The sequence below is a fragment of the Cloeon dipterum genome, chromosome 3, assembly GCF_949628265.1.
Source record: "Cloeon dipterum chromosome 3, ieCloDipt1.1, whole genome shotgun sequence".
Taxonomy (NCBI): domain Eukaryota; kingdom Metazoa; phylum Arthropoda; class Insecta; order Ephemeroptera; family Baetidae; genus Cloeon; species Cloeon dipterum.
Genome location: NC_088788.1, coordinates 1508822 through 1532315, shown reverse-complemented (window position 1 = coordinate 1532315; position 23494 = coordinate 1508822). Strand labels below are relative to the sequence as shown.

General features: G+C 41.2%; 1 protein-coding gene across 15 annotated transcripts in view; it reads right to left on the bottom strand.

The window, feature by feature from the left end:
* Positions 1-71: 71 nt before the first annotated feature.
* The window catches only part of LOC135941455 (uncharacterized), a 48037-nt gene continuing 24614 nt past the window's right edge, over positions 72-23494 (bottom strand). For 4 of the 15 annotated variants that reach the window (XM_065486984.1, XM_065486991.1, XM_065486992.1 and 1 more), the window contains 28 exons: positions 20970-21059; positions 20410-20603; positions 19501-19633; positions 19312-19440; positions 18703-18824; positions 18572-18644; positions 18428-18475; positions 17955-18105; positions 17537-17648; positions 17362-17394; positions 16868-16924; positions 16695-16727; positions 16600-16646; positions 16004-16170; positions 14047-15172; positions 12419-13025; positions 10926-11222; positions 9041-9226; positions 8381-8714; positions 6318-6365; positions 4975-5185; positions 3641-3775; positions 3452-3566; positions 3285-3396; positions 3098-3220; positions 2499-2554; positions 2364-2443; positions 72-1101 (listed from right to left, as the gene is read on the bottom strand). In XM_065486984.1, the coding sequence (XP_065343056.1) occupies positions 933-1101; positions 2364-2443; positions 2499-2554; positions 3098-3220; positions 3285-3396; positions 3452-3566; positions 3641-3775; positions 4975-5185; positions 6318-6365; positions 8381-8714; positions 9041-9226; positions 10926-11222; positions 12419-13025; positions 14047-15172; positions 16004-16170; positions 16600-16646; positions 16695-16727; positions 16868-16924; positions 17362-17394; positions 17537-17648; positions 17955-18105; positions 18428-18475; positions 18572-18644; positions 18703-18824; positions 19312-19440; positions 19501-19633; positions 20410-20603; positions 20970-21059 (4988 nt within the window). In that variant the 3' untranslated portion in view covers positions 72-932. Of the gene's footprint in view, positions 1102-2363; positions 2444-2498; positions 2555-3097; positions 3221-3284; positions 3397-3451; positions 3567-3640; positions 3776-4974; positions 5186-6317; positions 6366-8380; positions 8715-9040; positions 9227-10925; positions 11223-12418; positions 13026-14046; positions 15173-16003; positions 16171-16599; positions 16647-16694; positions 16728-16867; positions 16925-17104; positions 17156-17361; positions 17395-17536; positions 17649-17954; positions 18106-18427; positions 18476-18571; positions 18645-18702; positions 18825-19311; positions 19441-19500; positions 19634-20409; positions 20604-20969; positions 21060-23494 lie in introns of all 15 variants that reach the window. The other 11 variants (XM_065486985.1, XM_065486988.1, XM_065486990.1 and 8 more) reach the window with 11 other exon arrangements.

Sequence of the window (23494 nt, the reverse complement as noted above, 5' to 3'; positions counted from 1 at the left end):
ATATGTGCTGAATTAATTTTGTCTTTTGTCTCAGACGTGAGGAAAAGAGGTTGAGCAGGAAAAGACGGATAAACGGAGGAGTGTTAAATTAATGCATTTTATTGAATTACCAACATTACATCTTCTCCAATGGCGGATAATTTAACAGCAAAAGGCACATTCCAATAAGGATACCACGAAATATCATTTTTAAGCCGCACGTCTCGATCTCATCGTTTTGTATTTATCTCAAAATATAATATTTTTTAACATTAAATAAGTGTTTATTAACTCGATTTTCGCTGTTACTCCTATAATTTGGGGGGTGCGAGTGCTGCGATTTGCGATTAACAATTCAACAACAAAAGATTAATTTCTGTGTGTGCGCAACAATAGTCCAATTTTTTTTTTTATTCATTTCTTCTTTCACTTTGCGGTAGTTCAAACTCATTTAATGTGTATACAAATATGTGTATTGATACCTTTGGCTCGGCTAGAAGTGTGTGTGTGTGTGTGTGTGTATAAGTAGCAAGGAAAAGTTACAATTCGCTTCACTCACTATTTAATATCTTGTGTAGTTCAGTCGCTTCATTCTTCTCGTAATGATTTATTGTCGTCGTGATGGTAACTAACGTGGCAGAGAGAGAGAGAGAGAGGTATGTAATTATTAATTCATTCATTAATCATGTGTGGAGAGATGCCTCGCAAAGAGACACGCGGGATGTGGATGAGTAACAAATATACAGATATATATTTTTTGTATCGATATATGTATAAATTAATTTTTTGGTTTTAAGTAGGAGACGATCGAGAGAATTATTCGTAGCATGCAGAGACAGAGATAGAAAGTGACTAAAATCGTCGTCGGTTTGTTTGATTGGTGAAATGCATCGAGTGTGTACATGTGTGTGTGTGTGTGTGTGTGTAAGTGGTTTCTACTGCTCTTCTGCTCATCAGATTCGCTCGACGTAGTTGCCAGGGAAGGTGCCGAAGTGGCCGGTGCGGTTGCTCGTGCCCACGTACCACCCGTCGTCGCACTTTTCCATCACGAACACAGTGTCGCCCTCGCGCAGCTCCAGCTCGTCTTCGTTCTGCGGCTTGTAGTTGTACAGCGATCGGTACCTGACACAAAAACAATAGCGAAAATAAATTAATTTTTATTAGGGTTGACGATAGATTGTCTCTGGTTTTCTCCTAGACACCAAATGAGCTCGAAATCACATAGTTTTTTACTTAAAATCGTCAAAAAGCACGATATTTTAAGCCCCAAAAACTGATTAATTTTAAAAAATTTCCAAATATCGACTAAAACAATATAAACCGATGGTGAACTACGAGAGCAGAATTTTTTAAAAATAAAAATTAATTGTTTTTACCTATTTAAGGGTCAAACATTTAAAAAATTAGTTACAATTAATTTTGAGGTTTAATTTGGAACAAAAACTTACGTTGGTCTTTTTGGAGCGATTTTCCGAGTCTCAAAATCAAAATAAAACAGCAAAAAATCAAGTAATCTAGATTTTATCCTAAATAATTTCTTCAAATTAATTTAAGAATGTTTGTGAAAATAGGAAATTTCAACACTGAATGAAAAATCTCAGACCATTTTAAACCAAACTTGATTTTCTCCTATATTTTTTACAAAGCAGCCACCTAGATAAATTTTGCATTTATTTTGACCCTATCCTTAAAGAATTAAAGGTACACAACTTTAAGACGGTTGACAATTTTTTCCTGAACGTCAAATCGCTGCCCGAAATCAATCATGTAATTCCAGAAGCAATTTAAGCTTGACAAAATTGTCTTAAAACAGCTTAACCCTGTCTAAATAGCCTGCAAGTCTGAAGTAAAGTACATTTTTATGTTTTGCGTCGGGAATTTTTGATTATTTTTAGCAGGGAATTATTTTTGTTCAGTTTTTAGTCATGCAAAACTTGGCTTTGTTGAGATTTTTAGATAATTTTCATGTTTTCCTTTCTTTTGAAGAAATTCTAGGCAAGGAAATGATTTTTAAAAACATGCACTCATCTTTTTAGCACGGAAATTACACTCATGCCTTGTCCATATTGCGATGACATGCAAGATGAGAATTTTAAAATGTTAAATAAAGCTATTTGGTCTTTTTAGAATTTAACTCAATAAAAGAAAAGCGTAAAAATCAATCAAATTTTTTTTATACTATTGTAATTTATTGGAAAACAAATAAATTAAATAAAAAATCATTCCGTGAAAAATACTCAATAGGAAAATTACAAATTCAATCAAAAATCCTATGCATTTTTGTAATAAAAATGCAAAATTAAACCATGAATAAAAAGTCAACTATTATTTCATAAATAGCCAGGAAAAAATACAAAAAATCATTTTGTGAAGGTGAAACTTACGGTATCGGATCGGAGCGGGTGTCGATGTGTAAAGTTTGGCTCATATATGGCAAGTACTTGCTGCTGGAGTAGGACTGGCCCTGAATAAGCAAAGGTTCAAACCACCGTGCACTAAAAATATCAGGTTATATTTACAGTGAGAGGTGCGGAACCGTTCATGTAGGCTGCAGTCAACTTTGGTTTTTGTGCATCTGCAAAGACGAAAAAATTGAATTAGTCAAATCCAAAACTACTTAAATTTACTGTTCTAACAATATTTTATTAAATTATATGTCAGAGAAAATTTCTAAACTGAAGCAAAACTATTTTTAATTTTGAAATAAAGAAATAAAAATCAACAATGGCACCATAGAGTTAAAAATTGTTTTCTTGCAACAAACTGACTCCAGAATATTATAAAAAATATTAAACTATTTTAATTTAAATTATAGCTGATTTATGCAGGCCAAAAACTAAGAACATTTTAAATTGTTTGCTTTAGCAGGTAGATTCTCGAAAAATAAAATGATTTTTCGTATTTTTCGATTGATTTCGATCAATAAATTTCTCGAATTTTGAGGAAAATGTCCCTAAATTGGGAAATAAATCGTGATTTTACAGTAAAGAAACAATTCTCAATTAGCATGCCAAAATTTCAAGCCAATTTTCTAGAAAATTAATTTTTCTTCATTAAAAATCTATATTTTTAATACCATTTTGATTACAAAATCACGAGAAATCAAGTATAAACAAACCTAATCTTTCCCCTGGCTCGTTGATCACTTCGACGTAGGTGCAGGGGAAGATTCCTCTTCTCACGCCAATTCTGCCCTCGTACCAATTGTCGTCGACTCTTCTCGTGAGCACGACCATCTCACCTGCGACAACCAGTAAAATTAATTAATTATATCCAAACTCAAATTAAAAATCTTTTCAGCCCACCTTTGACTAGAGACAATTCCAAGGAGCTCTGGGCAACAAAGTTGAACTTGGCTCTGGCTTTGCCCTCGGAGGGCCCCTTCGGCATGGTGCGAACGCCGTCGTACGGTATAATCTGCAAATATTAAATTAATTGAGCTGCAATCGAACACTGATAGAGATATTTTTACCTCGACGTAGTTGAAGGGGAACAGGCCGACGCTGGCGTTGTGCTCGCCCTCGTACCAGTTCCGGTCGATCTGCCGCCGCACCAAGATTATGTCGCCGCGCCTGAACGTGAGCTCCCTGTCAACACGCAATCGATGCACGCAATTATTAGCGTCGGAGGTCACAGCAAGGCAAATAATGAGATCACATACCTGGATGACTGCCCCACGAAGTTGTACAGGGCCCTCGCGACCATCTTTGGCTCCGGCGTCCGGTCCCTTCTGCTCGGAATGTCCTCAAAGAAGTTGTCGTAGCGATTCAAAGGGATCGGAGATTTCTGTGACGGCCTGGAAAATTAATTGTTTGTGAGACGAAGTCATAGATATATCAAATTAAAAAATAAAATCATAATAGGAAAATAAATCTCGGTCGTGAAATTGTTACATTTTTTTTAAGTTTTCAAGGGGGTTGAAATATAGCAATATGGGGGTTGGCACCCCCTAAACCCCTCAGATAGTTAGGGGAGGTCGAGATGAGTCTAATGGTTGGTAGTTTTTGCCATTCTGATGGTTAGAACCCGAGATTTTGAGGTGCAAAGAACACAAAAAACTCGAAAAAAGTAGCACATTTTTCACATTTCGTTATTTTTGCACCTCCAAATCTCGGGTTCTATGCATCAGAATTACAAAAACTACCCACTGTTGGACTTATCTCAACCATTTCTGAGTATTTTAAGGGTTTAGGGGTGTTTGCTTTCCACCCCTAAGCTGCCATACAGCTTGAAAAATGCAACAATGAGCGCGGCGACAGGAATGATGTTCGCTTTTGTTCAAAATTGTAGCAATGGGGATGAAAGGGGATGGGGGTAAGCACCCCCTAAACCCTTTAGCTGCTCAGAAGAAGTTGAGATGAGTCTAACGGGGGGTAATTTTTGCAATTGTGATGGTTAGAAGCCGAGATTTGGGAGTTCGCAACCTTTGAAAAACGCGAAAAATAATTTGAAAAAAAATCATGTTTTGTCGAATTCAAAAGAGGACATCGCCTTAAAATTTCTACACCAGTTCTAACGTTTCAAGTGCAATTTCTTGTGCAAGAAATGAATTTTTCCAATTTTTGCCGTGTGAAAATCTAAAATTTGCGGTCGGAGTGGTCAAAATTTGCTCTACTGTGCAGAATTTTTCTTTTAAATTGCTATTTGCTGCCTCAATTTCTCCAGGACATGAGTGAACAATTAGAAAAATATCGAAAGCTTGGGTGCGAAAATTGCGTGCAAGAAACTAGTTTAAAAAATGCGGGTTTTTTGCAACCCTGGAAATTTAAGAAATAAACTTTAACGTTTCCACTCTTCTTCCCTTTTTTTATCATTATCATTTTTACACAGAATCAAGAGAACACTGTCTAGACAAATCGATTTAGTTCCTTCTCGTTACGAGATCAAAGGAAAGTTATTATCCTGGCTGCGAATCTAATTATCTTTGAAACAAAGCTCGTACATATATAAAAAAAAAAACTAGTCAAAAGTTTTGGAGCGTCGTCAAAAACTCACGTAAAGTTGTCGGTGTGTCTTCTGCTCTCGATGTCGTGCAGCTCTTGGAGGTATTTCCTCCTCCTCTCCTCCTGGTAGATGCGTCTCATCGCCTCCTCCTGCCTTCTGGCCAACTCCTCCTCGGACAAGGGCGCGTCGCGCGCCAACCCGCGCACCGGACTGCGGTAGTGGATGGTCACGTCGCCGCACTCGACGAATTTGTGTGGAGACTCTGCAATTGGCCCGTTAAAATCCTTCCCTTGCTCACGAATTAAAATCAAAATGCATGCGGAAATTTACACGCAACTCATGGGTTAAAATTCATTTTGTCTATAATTTATTTTTTTTCCAAGACATTTACAGAAAATAAATCAACTGTCTAAAAAATTAACAATTTAACTTTTAAAAATGGGGTGTTTTGCGTGCGTTGTTATTAATACTTTCTCCTTGCTTTTTATGATAAAAATGTACAATTATTTACAATGCACAATGTTTCTCAAACAATTACTGCGCTAATTGTGGCAAAATTAATGAATAAAAATAAAAAAATACCGTACAGAAGGGGAGAGAGAGGCGTCGGCGCGCGGTGGCTGGTCGAACCGAACTGCACTCGCCGCGCGAAGTTTAAGGCTGCGAAGCCCGACGAGTGCGACAAAAGTAATAGATACGCGCCGAGCAAGGACGCAATCGAGAGCGCCGATCAAATGAAAGTAAATAAAAACAACAACGGAGGAAACGCATCCGAGTCTCATTCAAATACGAATTCGAATCGCCTTTTCCGCACTGATGTTTCATATCTATGTACTCGAGCGAAGGTCAATTATAAATTGGAATTAATTAAATAATTATAAAATTTAAATAAAAAAACTGAATTTAACATTTTTCTTTTGTATTTTACTCTGTAAATATGTTTATTGTGGCATGTTTCCGCGGTTTACAAGTGACGCCGTCGCGGTGAAAATTGGATTCATTGCGCGCGCTCGAGTGAACTAAGCGAGTTGCGTAAATCGTAAATCGCCAATTGGTATTCGTGTCAAGTTACAAGCCTATGAAGAATTTCTCAAACGCAACTACGTAATTAGCACGTCGTCACGACTGCAAATTATTCTCCGTTTTGAAATGATTTAAAAGCAATATTAGTATATTACAAAAAAAGAAAAACCATAAAGGGGAAGACGGAACACGTGGTTAGTCTCACGCCAATCGATAAATTATTTTATTTTGTTAGGTTTGCCGACACGCACATCGTCAGCGAACACGCATCAACCAAGGGTTAAGGCACTTTCTTATTCGTTTTATTTTTCGGACAACAAATCACAAAAATGGGAAACAGTCGAAAAGCAGTACATGTGTGTCCGAATTACCTTTGTCCCTCTCGAACTCTTCAAAGAACGACTGAAGCGCGTCTGGCTCTATAATTAGAAATGATAAAAAAGAGGTGCGTTTCAAATGTGGACACATCAATTATAATTGCGCAGACACGACGGCACTAAAGCTTGATCAAATTTAAAAAGCTCGCAAATCATCGCATCAACGGCAGAGGTTTCGCTCGCGGATATCGCCTTCGATATAATATTAAAGCGGAGAAAAACAATAATATGCAAAGCACGAGATAGCAGGAGAAATGAACGAATGAATTCAATGATCGAGAAAATATTAAAATAGCTTTTTGGTGAGCACCAAATATCAGGCCTGAAATCGCACAGTGTTTTATTATTGGTATTTTTTCTTGAATTTATTTAGTCTTGTAGAGCCTTTAGAGGATATTGTCTGGGGTTTTTTTTTGTATTTGTTCTGGTTAAATTTTAAGGATTTCACCAGTTGCATAAGCCCTTAGTTAGTGTTCGAAGCCGCCAACAGATGGCGCCACCGTATAATTTCGTAATTGTGAATCCTTTATGGTACCAACATCGCAGTGGAAATTTCTAAATATCCAATATTACTCAACCGCGTTGAGTAATCCACAATAGATTTAATTCCAAATTGCGAAACGCGTTATTTTTAAGGATATTTGTTAGCCTGCAATAAGTAATCTCCTCGAGGAGCAAAACATGTTTATTACCGAAATTCCGCTTCCTCTTATGTGACAGAAGATTTCTAAATATTAATCTTACTGGTTATTTTGCAATCTAAAGCACTTAATCCTCGAGCACCTGGTTGTTATGCAAAAATTTAGCAAAGAAATAATCGATTATTATAGTCGGAAATTTAGAGGCAAATAATCGATTTCATATAATGTTCATAAAGACAAAAATCAATATTTAAAAAAAACGCTATTATTAAAGAATACTCGGTGTATTTCAAAAAACTGAAATGGGGTGCAGTGCAGTGCACCCCGTTTCAGAATTTGAAAAAATTCTATTATAATCAAGAATACTTTAATAAATTGGTTTTGGCAACCTCTCTGCTGCTTAAAACATTAAATCACGTTGAGCGGTTTTCGACGAAATAATGAGAAAATCCCCATTTTTTCAAAATCAGACAATAATCGCTTTTTAAGTGGGTGATAATTGAAAAATAGTCGGTTTGGATGAAACAATCGATTTTGATAATCTGTCAAAATGCTTAAAAATTGATGATCCGTTTAAAGTTAAAATTTCGGAATTGGCCGGAATTTAAATGAATGTTTTGTTTAAAACAGAAAAAATGGAAAAATCTTGCAGGAAGATCTATTGGAAAAAAATCGTTCACATACCAAGGTACTTTTTTGCCTAGTTAAAACGGTCTAATGCAGCCCTTATTTCATGGAAATTATGAAAGCAATAAATTAAGTTGTCAATTATTCAAAAATAAATATTAATTAATTTGTTAGCCTTCTGACAAATTTATATTTTAACAAAATTCTAAAAAGTTTACGCATAATTTGTTAAAAACGTGAAATGGACCATATTTGTCCTATTTTAATTTTTTATTGTACGCAAAAATGCACCATTGACTATTTTGCGCAAAATTATAGCTCAAGAAAACATAAATCGGTTTGTTTTATGCATTTTTCTGCTATTTCCTAAATTAAATATTGTGCAAAACTAAGACAGACAGTAACTTTGAAAAATTATGCGTTCAAAAACCCATTAGTAGCTGTATTAACCCTAATGAAACTAGTTGGTTGAAATATCCGGTTTTTCTTGAAAAATAATCCCCAAATAAACATGCCTTAATTATTCGGCTCATAACTAACAGACGAATCGTTAGTGGCCTTAAATACATAAATAATATTAACTGTAGCCCTCCACCAGGAATAAATGTTTTTTTTTCATTTTAAATTAATTTCTACACTCTTAAAACTTCCGTGATAATTAGAAAAATATCGTAAACAATATTTTCGGCAAAGTTTTAATTTCAGGAAGCCTAAATAGTATGAATAAATGCAATATTTCGTGTTTGAAAATCATTTCTTTGGGCAGGAAATACATTTTAGTTGTCAAACCTCTAAAGGTGACGTTCCTGGAGGACGGCCTTTGCTGTTGTTGTTGTTGTTGCTGCTGCTTGGGCGGGTCGTCGACGGGTCTGTACGTGAACTTGGGTCTGTGCAATTCCGGGTTGTACTTGCTGCCGGAGGAATCGGCGCCGGTCTTGAGGCACGGCTTGCTGAAGTAGAGCGGCGCCACCGAGTTGAGTTCGCGCACGTCCGGCGTCGACGTGAACATCTGGCCGAGCAGCGACGCATTCTCGAAGTGCTGGCACAGCTTGAAGACGTCGCCGCTGCGTGAGCGCCGCTGCTGCTGCTGGGCGGCGCCGGGGGCGGCGCCGGCCTTGTGCTTCTGCAGCAGGTAGGCGCCCAAAATGAGCCGCGAGTCGAGCAGCGAATGCGTCCGCCGCACTGGGTTTTCCAACCACTGGCTCATCTCTCGAGTCAAACTGAGCGGAAAAAAATTGTCGCTCCGCGCGCGCACATTTCTCGGGTTTCTGTTATTTGGACTAATCCCGATCCTTTTCGCGCGGCTATATAAAAGGCACTGCACGGTCTTCGATTTCTGCACTCGAGCAGCGCGTGACGTCGTCGAAACTAGTTTGCAACTCGAGAGCTAGCCGGCGGGCCAGAGTTCCCAGCAGAGCAGAAAAAGCGCATTCTTCACGTTATTTTTACCTGGAGGGACGCGGTTTTGCTGATCACGTTCACCCTGGAGACGAAGCGGTCCTTGAACTTCCGCGGCGCGATCGGCGACGGCGTGCGGCGCCGCTCGAACCGCTCCGTCAGGCTGCGCACCACCGGCGACGTGCTGCGCGCCCGCACCATCGACGTCGGTGTCGCGGCCCGTTCGCCGAAGAAATCCTATTGTTCAAGTTTCTCAATTTGCATGAGCCAAAGAATCGGTTTTGTTCCTCAAAAGGGAAACACCCTAAATCCTTGAACCGCTACTTTGGTACCAGAAACTAAAAATTACTATTCCAGTTTCTTTAATTTTTAAAATAATTATTCAGGGTTGCATTTGCTTAGTTACAACCTGTTTTTTTCACCAGTTTCTTGCGCGAGAAATGCAAAAAATTAAATTTATTCCATTTTTCCCCTGTGAAAATATAAAAATTGCGTTCGGAGTGGTCAAATTGACCTTTACTGTGCAGATTTTTTCTTTCAAATTGCCATTTTCTGCCTCAATTTCTCTCTGAAAAATTTTAACGTCCACTGTATGCATTTAAATTAATTGCAAAGCAATAAAAAATTCCGTCATTACAATTTTTTTTAATTTTTCAAGGGGGTTGAAATATAGCAATTTGGGGGTTTGCACCCCCTAAACCCATCAGCTAGTTAGAGGAGGTCGAGACGAGTCTAACGGTTGGTAGTTTTTCCAATTCTGATGCTTAGAACCCGAGATTTGGAAGTGGAAAGAATACAAAAAACTCGACAAAAGTAGCACATATTTTCACTTTTTGTTAATTTTTCACCTTCAAATCTCGGGTTCTAACTGTCACAATGGCAAAAACTACCCATCATTGGACTCATCTCAACCCTTTCTGAGTAGCTGAAGGGTTTAGGGGGGTTTAATTACCACCCCTAAGCTGCCATACAGCTTTAAAGATGCAACAATGAGCGGCGCCAGGAACGGTGGTCGCTTTTTATCAAATTTGAAGCAATGGGGATGAAAGGGGCTGGAGGTGAGCAACCCCTAAACCCTTTAGCTGTTCAGAAGAGGTTGAGACGAGTCCAACGGTGGATAATTTTTGTAATTGTGATGCTTAGAACCCGAATTTTGGAAGTTTGAAACCTGTGAAAAACGCGAAAAAATAAATTGTTTAAATTTTTCTACTCTTTTTTTCAGCAACTGTAGTTTTTTAATTTGAAAAAAAAATAGAAAATGTTCAAAATTCAAAATTTTATTCTTCAATAGTTTTGAAAATTTGATGGAAAGTTCAGAGTTGAATTTTTAGAAAAAAAACTAATAGAATTAAAAGCGAGATTCAGTGTCTTTCAGACACGAACAATTTAAATTTATTGAAATTGTGTTTTCAAATAAAAGAAGCCATATCAAATTACAGCTTTATAGGCCAACCACTTATTTCATTTTGCTTTGTTGACAATAGAAAAAGTAGTTTCATTGTTGTAGTAGTTTATTATGCTTATTGTTTGAGAAATTTAGCAATAAATTTTTATTTAATTTTGTCAGCCAGTGGTAATTTTTTGGCAATTTCAGTAAATGATTTAGATAAATTTTATTTAGATAAATATATTTTATGATTTATGATCATTTAAATATTATTTTTCTCAGCCGTTTAATAATACAAGTTTTTATAAAAATCTCCTGGAATGAAAAAAAAGAATAGATTTCAATTTTGCGCTATCTAAAACCGAGTCAAATTTTCCATTTTGACAAATAAAAAATTGTTTACCGAGACAATGAGAGGAAATTTAAGTAGAGCAACCAACAAGATAAGAGCCGCAATTTCGTCACCGAGCAAACTGAATGATTCTCGCAAAGGGAGCAAAGCAGCGATTCAAGGTAGGTTGAAGGAGAGTGCGGTGGGGTGGGAGTCACCTTGAGGTCGGTGCAGGAGCGAGAGACGACCGTCCGGTTGGAGGCGTCGGACGAGGTGGTGCTGGCGCGGCCGCCCGCTCCACCCGCGCCGGCCCACTGCTCGACGGCTTTGTTGGCGGCGGCGGCGGCGTCGCCGGCCGGCGCGAGCACCAGCACGAACTGCTCGTCGTCCTCCTTCTTGGCGCTGCCGTCCAGCGAGTAGCAGGTGCGCGGCGACACCGCCGGCGACTGCTCAGGGGGCGGCGGAGGCGGCGGCACGCCCGCCTTCTTGCCGCTCGGCTTCTCCCTCGACGGCTCCTGTGCACGCCGAGAACGCAAGAACGTGTCACTCGCCGCGCACGGGGGTGCGCCGGGGGTGCAGTCGGTCGGTGGTGCCGAAATTGCGTGCAACGGAGTCATCGATTCGCTTGCGAATAATATTCCGCGCCTGGCAGCAGCGTGCTCGTTTTATTTATTTTCGGCTTGATTGATCATTGCAACGGCCGTGGGCGGAAAATTCTCAGTCTTTTTAGCTCAGGTTTAAATTGAATAGTGAATTTCCCCGGAAAATCTTTTAACACAGATACAGATTAGATTCTAAGGATCATTTACAGCTAAAAAAATCAATAGGTAGCGGTGTAAATTTTCGAGAAAATTGGCGTTGAAGTTAGCGTTGTTTTAAATGGAGAATTCTCAAAGGAATTTTTCAAATCGCAATTTTCACTGAATTTTTGCATTTTCCAAGAGAAATACTCAGATTTTCAGATAGATCTTTATCAGAGGATTCCAAATCATGTGAGAAAACATGGTCAAGCGCTGGAAATTTCACAGAAAACTGGCAAAAATCATCTGGTTAGCCAACAGAGGGGGCGTGGCACACACTTTCCCGCTTTTTTAGACCTGTCTAGTTTAAATTTATAAATTATTTAAATACAACAAAATAATTTATCTGAGATGATTCTCGAATAAAAAACTTTTAATTTTGACTATTTTGATTTTTCCCAAAAAAATTAAAAGGTTCTCGAACGGCCAGTCGAAATTTTCAGACGAATTTTGAGCGAAAACAGTTAATTTGAGAACAATTTGATCAATAGGAAAAAAACTGGAAATTTAATCAGCTTTTTGAATTTAGGCAGTTTTTGACGCTACTATCAACTGCTGAATTTTAATCAGGCCAAACACACACCCCTTTCGAAAATCTGCAATTTTTGAAAAAATAAAAAATAACTTTCAAGACTCAAAAGAACTATTTTTTATCTTCTCAATATTTATTTTCCTAATTCTTCTCACCCCGGAAGCAATTAAATTTCCTTATTTCCTCAAAAAAGGATGCGTAACTGGTAAAAAATTATAGATTTTGGGGCCCTCTTATGGTAACTTTTCATTTTTACAATTTTTTTTTAACAAAAAAATTCCCCTTTTAGTGGGGAAACGGCACATTCGCTGCTGCGATTGTTCAAGGAATCGATTTCTCCATTCGGTGCGGTGAGTGCATTCATTTTTTTGTTACTCACGGCCGTGCTTTTGGCTTGGTCCTTCTTCATCTTCTTCTTTCCCACCCTGGCGAGGATCTCCTGGCTGAGGCTGAGCGAGATGCGGCGCTTGTCGCTCTCGGAGAGGCCAACTGTGGCCGCGGCTGTGACTGTGGCGGAGGGCAGCGCGGCCACCGAGTCGGCCTTCATGCTGGCGGAGCGCTTGGCCTCCCTCCTGCGCGCCGCCGGCGAGTACAACTGCTCTCGCGACACCAGCGAGTTGCGCCGCACGTGCAGACTACTCTGCTTCTGCTGCTTGGCCTTGTCGTCGGCGCCGACGCACACCTCGAACTTTGTCGTCGGCGGCGGCGTCTTGAGGATGTCGCTCAGCCTGCTCTTCAGCGTGGCCACCTGCTGTCCGGTGAGGCTGGACGCGCGCACGCCGCCCACGCTGCGCGAACGCCGTTTCTCGCCGCTGGACATCTGCTCGGCCAGGTTCTGCACCGAGCTGGCCCGCCACAAGGGTTTGTAGTTGTCCTTTTGCGTCTGCAACTCGTCCAGTTTGGCCAGCTGCAGCGCCGTCGTGCCCTCCGCAGACGCGATCGACAGGTATTTGTTCCGCAGGTCCTCCACCGACGCCTCCTTGCACCTAAATCCAATGATTGAGAACCGAGAATGATGTCTGGTTTCGACGATTCATCATTTTAATTTTACCAAATTCTTATTTAAAAAATGACGGGAGATTTTTATTCATCTGAAGGAACGACTAAAATTTGTTTCGATACATCCATTCTAAGGGGAGACTATGAGACATTTAAAATATTTTTCCTTCACTTTTTAATATGAGAAAAACGTAAAAATTAAAAAAATTGGAACGTGTGGAGGTAAAGAATATTATTTTAAAAATAAAAAATTAAAATCCTTTCCCGTCATTTTGGAACAGATTAAAATTTAAACCACTTTTTAATTTTGAATAAATCGAGTGAATTAATTGATTAGAGTCGGCTATAAATAGATTGCAAGAAATAAAATACGCATTGCGAAGCCAAGGAATAATATGCGGAAAGAGCTATGCACGCGGAATAAATTAAACGTCTCACTTTACAGAGTCAGAAATAACATTACTAAAGCCTCTGTTTTGCACTAGCGTAATTAGAGACAACTATTGCATTAATTGTTCCAGCGGTTTATAGATTTCAGTAAATGAAACCAGGGATGCATCTGGTAACCACTGGTTTTTACCAATTTCTCGCGCTGGAAATGCAAGAAATGAATTTATTCCATTTTTTCCCTGTAAAAATCTAAATTTTGCGGTTGGAGTGGTCAAAATTTCCTCTACAGTGCAGATTTTTTTATTTCAAATTGCCATTTTCTGCTTAAATTTCTCCAAAAATGTCTCTCTGGTAATTTTTCAAGAGCAAATAATTAGAAAATTATTGTTAGATAATTTGCCTGCGATTCTAGATTTTCGTTAATTTTGAATTTATTATTTTTTGATTTTAAGCGTTTGGACAAATTCTATTAGGAAAATTACTCGCTCCCAGTTAATCTCCTTTTATTTTAAGCCGTGATTGAACTGCAGGAATTCAGAAAAAAATTGATGAAACGTGAAACCAATGTGAACGATTTTGCATCCCCTGCTGGCCTAGCTGCACCCTCGAAATATCCACCTGAGTCCGCTGTCAGGGCGCCAAGTGGGCAGCGCCCCAGGCACCCTTCCGGCGAAGACGCTGTCGCGCTGCGCCTGGCGCAGGTCGTCGTACAAAAGCTTCAACTCCTTGTCGGCCTTGTAGAGGGTGCGTTCGCACCACCAGCGCTCGAAATTCGCCAGTTTCGGCTGCTTGGCGACGGCCTTGCGCACGTCGCTGCACGACGCGGTCAGTTTCTGCAAATTGGCGATCCTCTCGAGGCTGGAGAACAGATGGGCGAGTTCCTTGAAGCGCCGCCCTGGCGGCAGTTTGTGGCGCAGCTCCAGCAGGTACTCGACGTAGTCGGCGCGGGCCTGCGGGGTCAGCGGGGTCAGGGGTCGCCGGTTTCCCGGCTCGAGCACCGCGGGCGGCGCGCTGCGGGAGCGCTGCTGGCGCGGCGCCAGACACGGCGCCGAGCAGTGGAACAGGGCGTCGTACACGCGGAACGGCGACTGCGACACCGCGCGGCGCTGCGTCAGGAAGATTTGCGCGCTCGACTCGGCGCTCGGACGCGCCGTCCGGGACAAATGCGAGAATTTCCTGGCCTTCTCGAGGACGCGGGCCTCCTCCTTATTGGGCTTGAAGGACTGCTGCTTCTTGGAGGCGACGCCCATTTTGCGGCGCGGCGCCGGTTTTTTCGGCGGCTCCTCCTTGCTCTTGGGCTTGGCCAGGCTGCTGGGCGCCGGCGCCGCCTTCAGCGCCACCTTCTTCTTGGCGACGCAGTCGGCGTGTCGGGCGGCCGACGCCGACACTCGCCGCACCGGCGCCGTCTCGTTCGTGTTGAGCAGCTGGCGGCCCCGCGGCGACACCGTCACCGACAGCCGCACGGGCTCGCGCCGGCCGAGCAGAACGGTGGTGGAACGCGTGGTCGTTCCGATCGGAATGCGGCTCGGCTTGGCCGCCAGCAGCCGCTCCCGCAGCAGCCCGATTCTGGTCGGCGGCGCCGGAAGGGTCGACCACAATCTTAGGCTCGGATTGTGCCGCGACGAGCGGCGCAGCGGCGGCATCGGCGCCGCCAGCCGCGCCGTCCGCTTGAACGAGCAGAAGGACGGCTTGTGCACGCGGATGCGCGTCAGCGTCGGCGACACCGGGAAGTATTCGATGCCGTCTGCAAGAACCGCACACGCCGTCAGACTCCGAAATCTTTTTGCCAAACGCATGCCGTGTCGATTGCATTCCATTCCGTTAGTGCTGATCGCTCCTTAAAATGCAGTGCAACCCTTTGATCCGTGACAAAGTAGTGTTTTATTTGTTGTAAATTCCTGATATTATTCAGAGCTTGATGGAGATGTACGTCGAAACAAATTTGGAATAGATGAAAGATCGCTTTACAAAGAGAGCAGTCAGTATAAACTGCGACGTCACTGATTTTAGAAAACGTCAATGGCTACCCTGACTGTTGGGGAAACTCTATAATGTTGACACAGAAAATATGATTTTTTTTAAAACTAAATTCACCAGTTAATTTTAAACTGATTTTCTAACAATTTTTTTGTAAAGCTTAATCTATTTCTTATGTAACCTTGATGACGTCACTATTATATTAACTAATCAGCTCTTTTGTGCAACGCCTATTCCAATTAATGTTCATTTACGTACAAAAACCATTTTCAGCACGTCTGGTAAAGTTGTAAATCCAAGCAGTGCCACTTTCACCAGCCTTTTCTGTCGGCATAATTCTAATTTCACTTTAATTACCTTGTTAAAAATTATTTCAATCCTTTTTCTGGTGTGCTGGTGCAACCGTTAATTAATTGTCGACCGTTCTCATTCGTGACCTGTGCGATTCCATTTTTTATTTATTTTTTGGCCATTTGGTGCTCACCTTCTTACAAATATAATGAAATTCTACGTTTACGCTCCATCACCATGGGGACGCCACGAAAGCATTTTTTTATTTTCCGAGCGAGAAGAAGAACGAACCATGCGCGTGTCTTACCTTTGGGCTTTTCTGGCGCGAGCTTTCGCAAGCCGCTGAGAGGAACTTCACCGCCTGACTGGATGGTCTTGTAGACCTGCTTCTGCTCCACCGGACTCAGGGCTTCGCTTTCGGTGCGCTTCTTGAACACAAGCTGCGTATCGCTGGCAGACACGTCCTTCAAGGCGCTGAAAGTTAATAAAATCTCGGTTAGATTTTTGTTTTAATATTTAAAGATTGTCTTTGACGAAGTTTCTGAGCCCACCAATCGATTCCTGAGGGTCAAATTAGGTAAAGTGGAGGTTTTTTCTGTTAAAAAAGTGCAGCGTGATGTAAGAACGTTTTTCCGCCAAAACAATATGAATGCGAGAAGTGCGCATGCGTCAGAGCTTGACAAAGAAGTCATTTGCACAGGTGGTCTCTCTGAAAGTGCTAAAACCAGCTCTCACGCATGCGCACTTCTCGCATTTTTATTATTTTGGCGGGAAAAAAAAGTTTGCACATCGCGCTGCACTATTTTAACGGAAAAAACCTCCACCTTAACTAATTCGACCCTCAGGAATCGATTTGTGGGCTCAGAAAATTCATCAAAGACCGTCTTTAACAATAAAACTTACTTTGCCATGTGCTGCTTCTTTGCTGTTGACTGGCTCTCAGCAGCGTGCTGAAAAATCAGTTAAAAATCATTGGTAAAAATTAATTTCAAAATTACCCTGACGGTAATCATTTCCAGTTCTTGCAAATCCTTTAAAAGCAGCGTTAAAAAAATAGAAATTTTGATATCACACTGAGTTATAACAATTTTGATTTGCATCTACGTCTAAATTTAGAACGTATTTTACACTGAATTTGTACACGAACAAAAATAACCAAAATTACACCTACACTGAAGGAAGAGGCGTGCAACTTTTTACTCTGTGCCGAGGCTTGCATGCCAGATTGCTGAAATAGGACAACAAACACAACGTAAACACAGTGACAGAGTAATGTACAACGTACAGAAGAATGGCGAGAGAGATATTCAACAGGTGCTGGTTGCGGTGTAAAATTTTAATACAAATGTGCATTGATCGTGGGTGTGAGTCACTAAAACGAATGAGCAAGCAGAATATTTCGTCTTACGCGAAAAAAGATTCTCCATCGTGACTGGTAGGGGGCGTTAAAATCGATCCACTAAATGTGAAAATCAATCAGGAGGTTTTCTCATGCCGAGATCAGGGTACAATAAAATGCAAACATGTCAAGAGCTTTGCAATTCAATTTCTGATTTGGATATGCGTCATCAGAGCGTGACGTCATTGAAAAATCTATTTTTCACTAGTCAGGAGCAAAGCTCTTTTAAGGGGGGCAAAAAGGGGGTGAATGAAAGCAGAGCCTACCCCGTCAAAGATGTCCATAACCTCATCCCACCACTAAAACATAATAAATTACAAAAAGCATTAGTGAGCGCGACAATTAAAAAGAATAACACTGGCAGCTCCGCATTAGAATATGCTTTTATGTTTGCAGATGAGGCGTTAATAAAGATAAGCCAGACGGGATTATTTCGCTTACAAGCTTGGCCTCTTTTTCCGAGATGCTCGACCTGCCCGGCTCGTAGTCTTCGATGCGGCCCGGCTGGTTTTTGTACACCTCGCACGCGTACTTTATCGACGGCGCCATGCCCCTGAAGAAGAATGAGTTTTTATTTTGTCTGCATTTAATTACAAAACTTGACAAATCATTCAAAAAATATTTACTTTTTTCTCTTCATCAAAGTTCAAGAGAAGCATTTTTAATAATTAGATTTTTAATTTACGAAAAGTTTTCAAAATTGATTGTTGCACGCTCTTCGTAAATATAAAAATCAAATTTTTAAAAAAATCGTGTTTAATTCTAAGTAATTATTAAAATTCTTTATTAATATGAATACTTCGTTTACTGTTTTTTATTTTTAAATTTAATACTATTTAGATCTGGGATTTCGTCAAACCTTGAACGGGGCATCGTGGTGGAAGTGAAGTCGGCCTCTTTGTTCTTGATGCGCCGTCGGTCCAGCGTGGCGTATTTGGACGAAATTCCGCCCGCAACATCCGAGTCGTATTCGCCCGAGGGCTCAGGTTCGGACGCGTATCCGCCGTGTCCTGCAATATTGCACCCAGAATGAGTAAAACGCACGCAGAAATAATAATTTTACACAGGAAAACGGCACAGTTTGAATATATGATCGTTTGGCGCTGAAATTAACTCAAATATGTGTTACTAGCAGAAAGCGGTTGGCAAAGCAGGCTAAAAGTAAAAGCAGAGTGGTGAGAAGAGAGTGAGTGAGTGCTGAAAATGACCTGATTTATGACTCGGAACTAAAATATCGACAGCTCTACTGCCACAAACATGCATTTCGACTGCGCAATATTTGACAAGCCATCAAACGAGAAATAATATAAATAATTTTGAGAATTTTCACACCTCGACGGCTATTGCTACTTGGCCTGTATCGAATTGTAATACTGTCATCTGCAATGAGAAACATAAGAGAACAGCCCTGTCAGTTTTCCTTCCAATTTTTTTAATTTTAATTTCTAATCTTTCTTCCTGTTATTTTGTGCTCACCATCTTTACCCGCTTTGTGCAAAGAATCGTACATCCGTTTATACCACTTGCCGTAATTTTCTTCTTTGATGTTCTGCAAAATTAATAAATAATTAATTTAGGGGATTTGGGGATTTACTCAACACCCTTACTGATCTCATTACAATGGGGATGCCATCTTTGGTCGTTGGTCCAATGCCGTCGTACACTATCGGAGCCAGCTGAACCACCTTTTTGTTTGCCTCTTTTTCCTCCTCTCTTTTCACTGTATAAACTGCAAAATTAAAATTTCATTTCATTTCAGCACTAGAATTAAAAAATTAATCTTAATCAAAAATAGCGTGTGACGCGCAGACATGGCGACCGGTGGAGTAAGGCGGGACGTGAAAATTGCGCGAAAAGAAGCAAGTTTTGGTCAATATTGTGACATAATTTATGCATTTCTTGTACTTAATTGTGTCTTTTGGATCGAAAAAACCAACTACGGCAATCCAAAGATAGCTTTTTGCTTCCCACATTTAGACGCCATCTTGGATCTGCGCAGTGCGAGCCAATTTTATCGCACATCTGGACCCCGCTGATGAAAAATAAATTATTTTGATTCTCTTTTAGTGATATAAACGGCACCCAGCTCTTTCCCAATATTCAAGAAAAAGATTTTAAAGCAAAGGAAAAATAAAAACTCATTTTTTCCACTTAAGTTTGAAGTGTATCAGAGCCACAATCATCCTTTTGAAGTGTGTGCAGAAAAAACAACTCACGAATGTCATTAGGGTTGAAGTTGGAGGCGGACTCCTGCTGCGCTTGGGTTTCTTTTTGTTGTTGGGTTTGGTCGGAGGCGCTCATGGTGGTGCGTTCCAAGTAAGTCGCGCCCTTGGGCAGTTGGCCCTCTGCCATTTGAGAATAAATGATGAACGGAAAGGAGACAATAGAGGCGAAAATATACGAACCTCTGGCTCTCTGCAGTAGCGTTACGGTCGGGTTCTGCGCCCTTGGCAGCTTCGGGATGTCCAGAGTCAGCTTGCGGTCCAGAAAGTTGGAGATGGTCGCTGTCGCCACTGGGTCAAAAGGCGGCGGCACCTCCTGGAATTCATTTGAATCCGTTTTGTAGGGAGTAGGATAATTATTTTAAATTAAATCTATCAGGGAAGGTGTTCTTGAACGAATTAGTAATTATTAACAGATGGCGCCACCGTATATTTTCGTAATAAATTTAATTTTAAGGCATTTCTGCTGTGATTTCAGACTCAATCCTGATGCTGTGCATTATTTACTTAATTTTCTTTCTTTTGACGTGCTGAAAACCAAAATCAGTTAAGCCATTCGCCGTAGAAACCTTGGAAAATATTTTAAATTTCAAAAAATAGTTTTTGACGATTCTACGGCGATTGGCATAACCGATTTTGGTTTTCAGCACGTCATAAGAAAGTAAATTAAGTGAAGAATGCACAGTATCAGGATTGAGTCTGAAATCACAGCAGAAATGCCTTAAAATTAAATTTATTACGAAAGTATACGGTGGCGCCATCTGTTGGAGGCTTCAAATACTAAGGGTTTGTACAACAGGCGTTTTGGAATAATTTAAAAGTCATGCCTAAGTTATTTACATACTATTTAAGCTTTTGATTTGGTATTCCTGACTGTAATTCAATTTATTGGAGTATTTTATTGGTTTAAAATTGAGCTGCCAAGTAACAAATTTTTATTATTAAAAGAAATTAAATAAAAATTACAAATATGCACTCTCAGGCTTTGTAAAAATTAATAATAAAATAAATGCATCAAAATAAAAATAATTATCTATTATTGTATTTTTTCCTAGAAGTCAAAATAATTTTGTTACAGTAGTTGTGTGTTACCTGTGTGCAGGGTGGGGGTCTGGGAGGTGGCGTCGAGGCCTCGAACCTGACCGGCCTGAACTCCTTGCGCTCTAGGGTGGGGGACGCCTTGGGGGTCCAGACGGGGGGCGGCGGAGGCTCATCGTTGTTGGACGAGGTCGGCGACGGCAGCGACGGCGGAGGGTGGGCTCTGCTCGTCTTGGGCGACCACACTCCTGCCAAAGGTGCGGTCAGTGTTTTGTGGTGCGGCGCGAAACGGCCAAAATAATATATATTCACACAAAGCTGACTACATTCTATTATAGAAATAAGGAATTATTCATGCGGAATATGGATCGATTTGATATATTTTTCTCGTATGTGTGTGTGAGTGAGTAAGTAATTTCAAATTCGACTTCTTTTTCTTGGCACGCGTCCGCCGCTCTCTCGTGTTTTCACTCGCTGTCGTGTACTCTGTCCTCATAAATTAGCGATTTTACACCCGGCCGCCATTATATTCTCGGCGGCTTTTTATGATTAGTTAATGCCACGCGTTTGTTAATCGTTTTTTCATTCAGCAGGTTCGCCTCCTTCTTGCTTACCTGGGCTCGGCGCCTTGGCTTTAAAACTGGGCGAAGGCACTGTGCTCGGCATTTTGCCTGCTGGTGTGCTTGTTGCGTTATTATTGTTGCCTGCAATAGTAACAATAACAACGATCAGAATAACGGCCAAGAGCTTGCGCAACCACAACCACCCGTTCGGTTGGCTCCGTTTCTTTCTTTCTTTCTCTGTTGTTCGTGAATCACGGTTCTTTATGTTCATTTGCCAAATTGGCCCTCGGAACGACGCTAATTGCCTGTTTTTTATTTGTCTCCTGAAATTTGACGTTGAGTGATATGATTTTTTTAATTTTTAATAAATATTCTAAAACAAGACTGTTTTAAATTTGTCCACAAAATCCTGTCCTGAAAACCATATTTTAAATAGTTTAAAAAATTTCAATTCAAAGATCTGTCGTCGTGCGCGTCTATTTTTAACCACTGCAACCAATAATAATCTCACAGTTTAGAAACGGATATTGAAATTTCTAAGAAGTGCAAAATTGGCCGGAGTGTATATATTTAGTCTTATTAAGAGGAAAGCTAAAAATGACCCAAGGATATAGACGGTGCAGGCCGCCAACCGAATGGTGGTGGCGAGGAGAAAACTGACCTGCGAACTTCATCTTCAGCTCTGTCCAAAGCGGCAGACCGGCACCGACTGACTAGTGAGCCGCGGCGCGCCGACAACAAGTTGGAACGAAGCTCGCTTGCTTGCCACGCTTTTGCCGCTCAAAATTATACTCCGCCAAATTGTCTTTCCCCACATTTCACCCACGCAACACAACTACTGCCGTTCCAAAAAGGTTTATTATTGCGTCATCTTCGGTTGAGATATATATTTTAAGGTTCACGATATATTATTCTGCTTGCAAAAAAATATATTTATGGACGTCTGGACAAATTAGGAGAACGCGCGCGCGGCGTCTGCTTCGTTTGTGGTGTGTTATTTTAAACACAGAAACTCCCACGGCCGAGAGAACGAGCGAGCGAGCGAGCATTTCGTCAAGTCGGCTCTCCTGTTATACCTCCGCACTGTCTATAACGCCGACCGACCGGGGTGACACACGATTTGGCGGCGGCCCAGCCAGCGGCCGACCGGCCGGCCGCCCAACGCCGCTCGCCTTCCGATCAAACGCCTTATTAGCTTAATTGAGTTCTAATGATTCGCACGCATTCCTCGAATTCTGCTCGTCAAGTCGTGAGATTGATTGATTGGTCGGGCGTAATGACTGAAATTGTGGTAGTGCGTGTATGCAACCTGAAAGGTCGGCGCGACAAGCGTGCTGCATACTTTCGAAAAGCCAAGGCGGAAGCGTGAATTTGGTGAATTATTCCTCTTCTACTTACTACGCAATAAGACAATGCCGTGACTGCGTTTCAGCTCTTCGGCAATTTCCCAGAGCAAATCGCAGCAGTAGCTCGCCATGCTACCCTTCACCGAGGCTGACAATGAGGTTTCAAAGGGTTAAACAACAAAATTCGGAAGCCAGAAACGAGAGCATTTTTATTCGGGAAATGCATTACAGCCAGTGGCTGCTGCGTTGGGTGTTGATTCGCTCGGAGAGGTGCTAAGGGAAGTGTGTCGGTGTGTCGGTCCCGAAATAACGCGCTGCCGTGACGTAACGCAGCGAAACGGAGGGAAAACTGGCATTAGAGTCCATCAACTCGCCCGCTCGCTCTTGAGATACACAAACCCACATTTACACCCACACCGCGCGTGACCCAGAAAATTGACTCGTGCCTAATTGCCTTTCAAGTTGCGCCTAACAAATTCGCAAACGAAAAAATTCAATTTTTCCTGAAATCCAATTTTTTCGCGTTTTTCAAATGGTTCAAACTCCCAAATTTCGGGTTCTAAGCATCACAATTGCAAAAATTACCCACTGTTAGACTCGTCTCAATCTTTTCTAAGCAGCAAAATGGTTTAGGGGGTGCTCACCCCCATCCCCTATCAACCCCATTGCTACAATTTTGATGAAAAGCGACCAAAGTTCCTAGCGCCGCTCTCTGTTGCATTTTTCAAGCTGTATGGCAGCTTAGGGGTGGAAATCAAACACCCCTAAACCCTTCAGATACTCAGAAGGGGTTGAGATGAATCCAATAGTGGGTAGTTTTTGCAATTTTGATGGTTAGAACCGGAGATTTGGAGGTGCAAATTTAACGAAATGTGAAAAATGTGCTACTTTTTTAGAGTTTTTTGTGTTCTTTGCACTTCCAAATCTCGGGTTCTAACTTTTAGAATTGCAAGAATTAGCCATCGTCAGACTCGTCTCAATCTCCTCTGTGCAGCTAAATGGTTTAGGGGTTGCTTACCCCCATCTCCTTTCATCCCCATTGCTCCAATTTTGGAAAAAAGCGACCACCGTTCCTGGCAGCGCTCGCTGTTGCATTTTTCAAGCTGTATGGCATCTTAGGGGTGGTGATAAAACACCCCTAAACCCTTCAGATACTCAGAAGGGGTTGAGATAAATCCAATAGTGGGTAGTTTTTGCAATTTTGATGGTTAGAACCCGAGATTTGGAGGT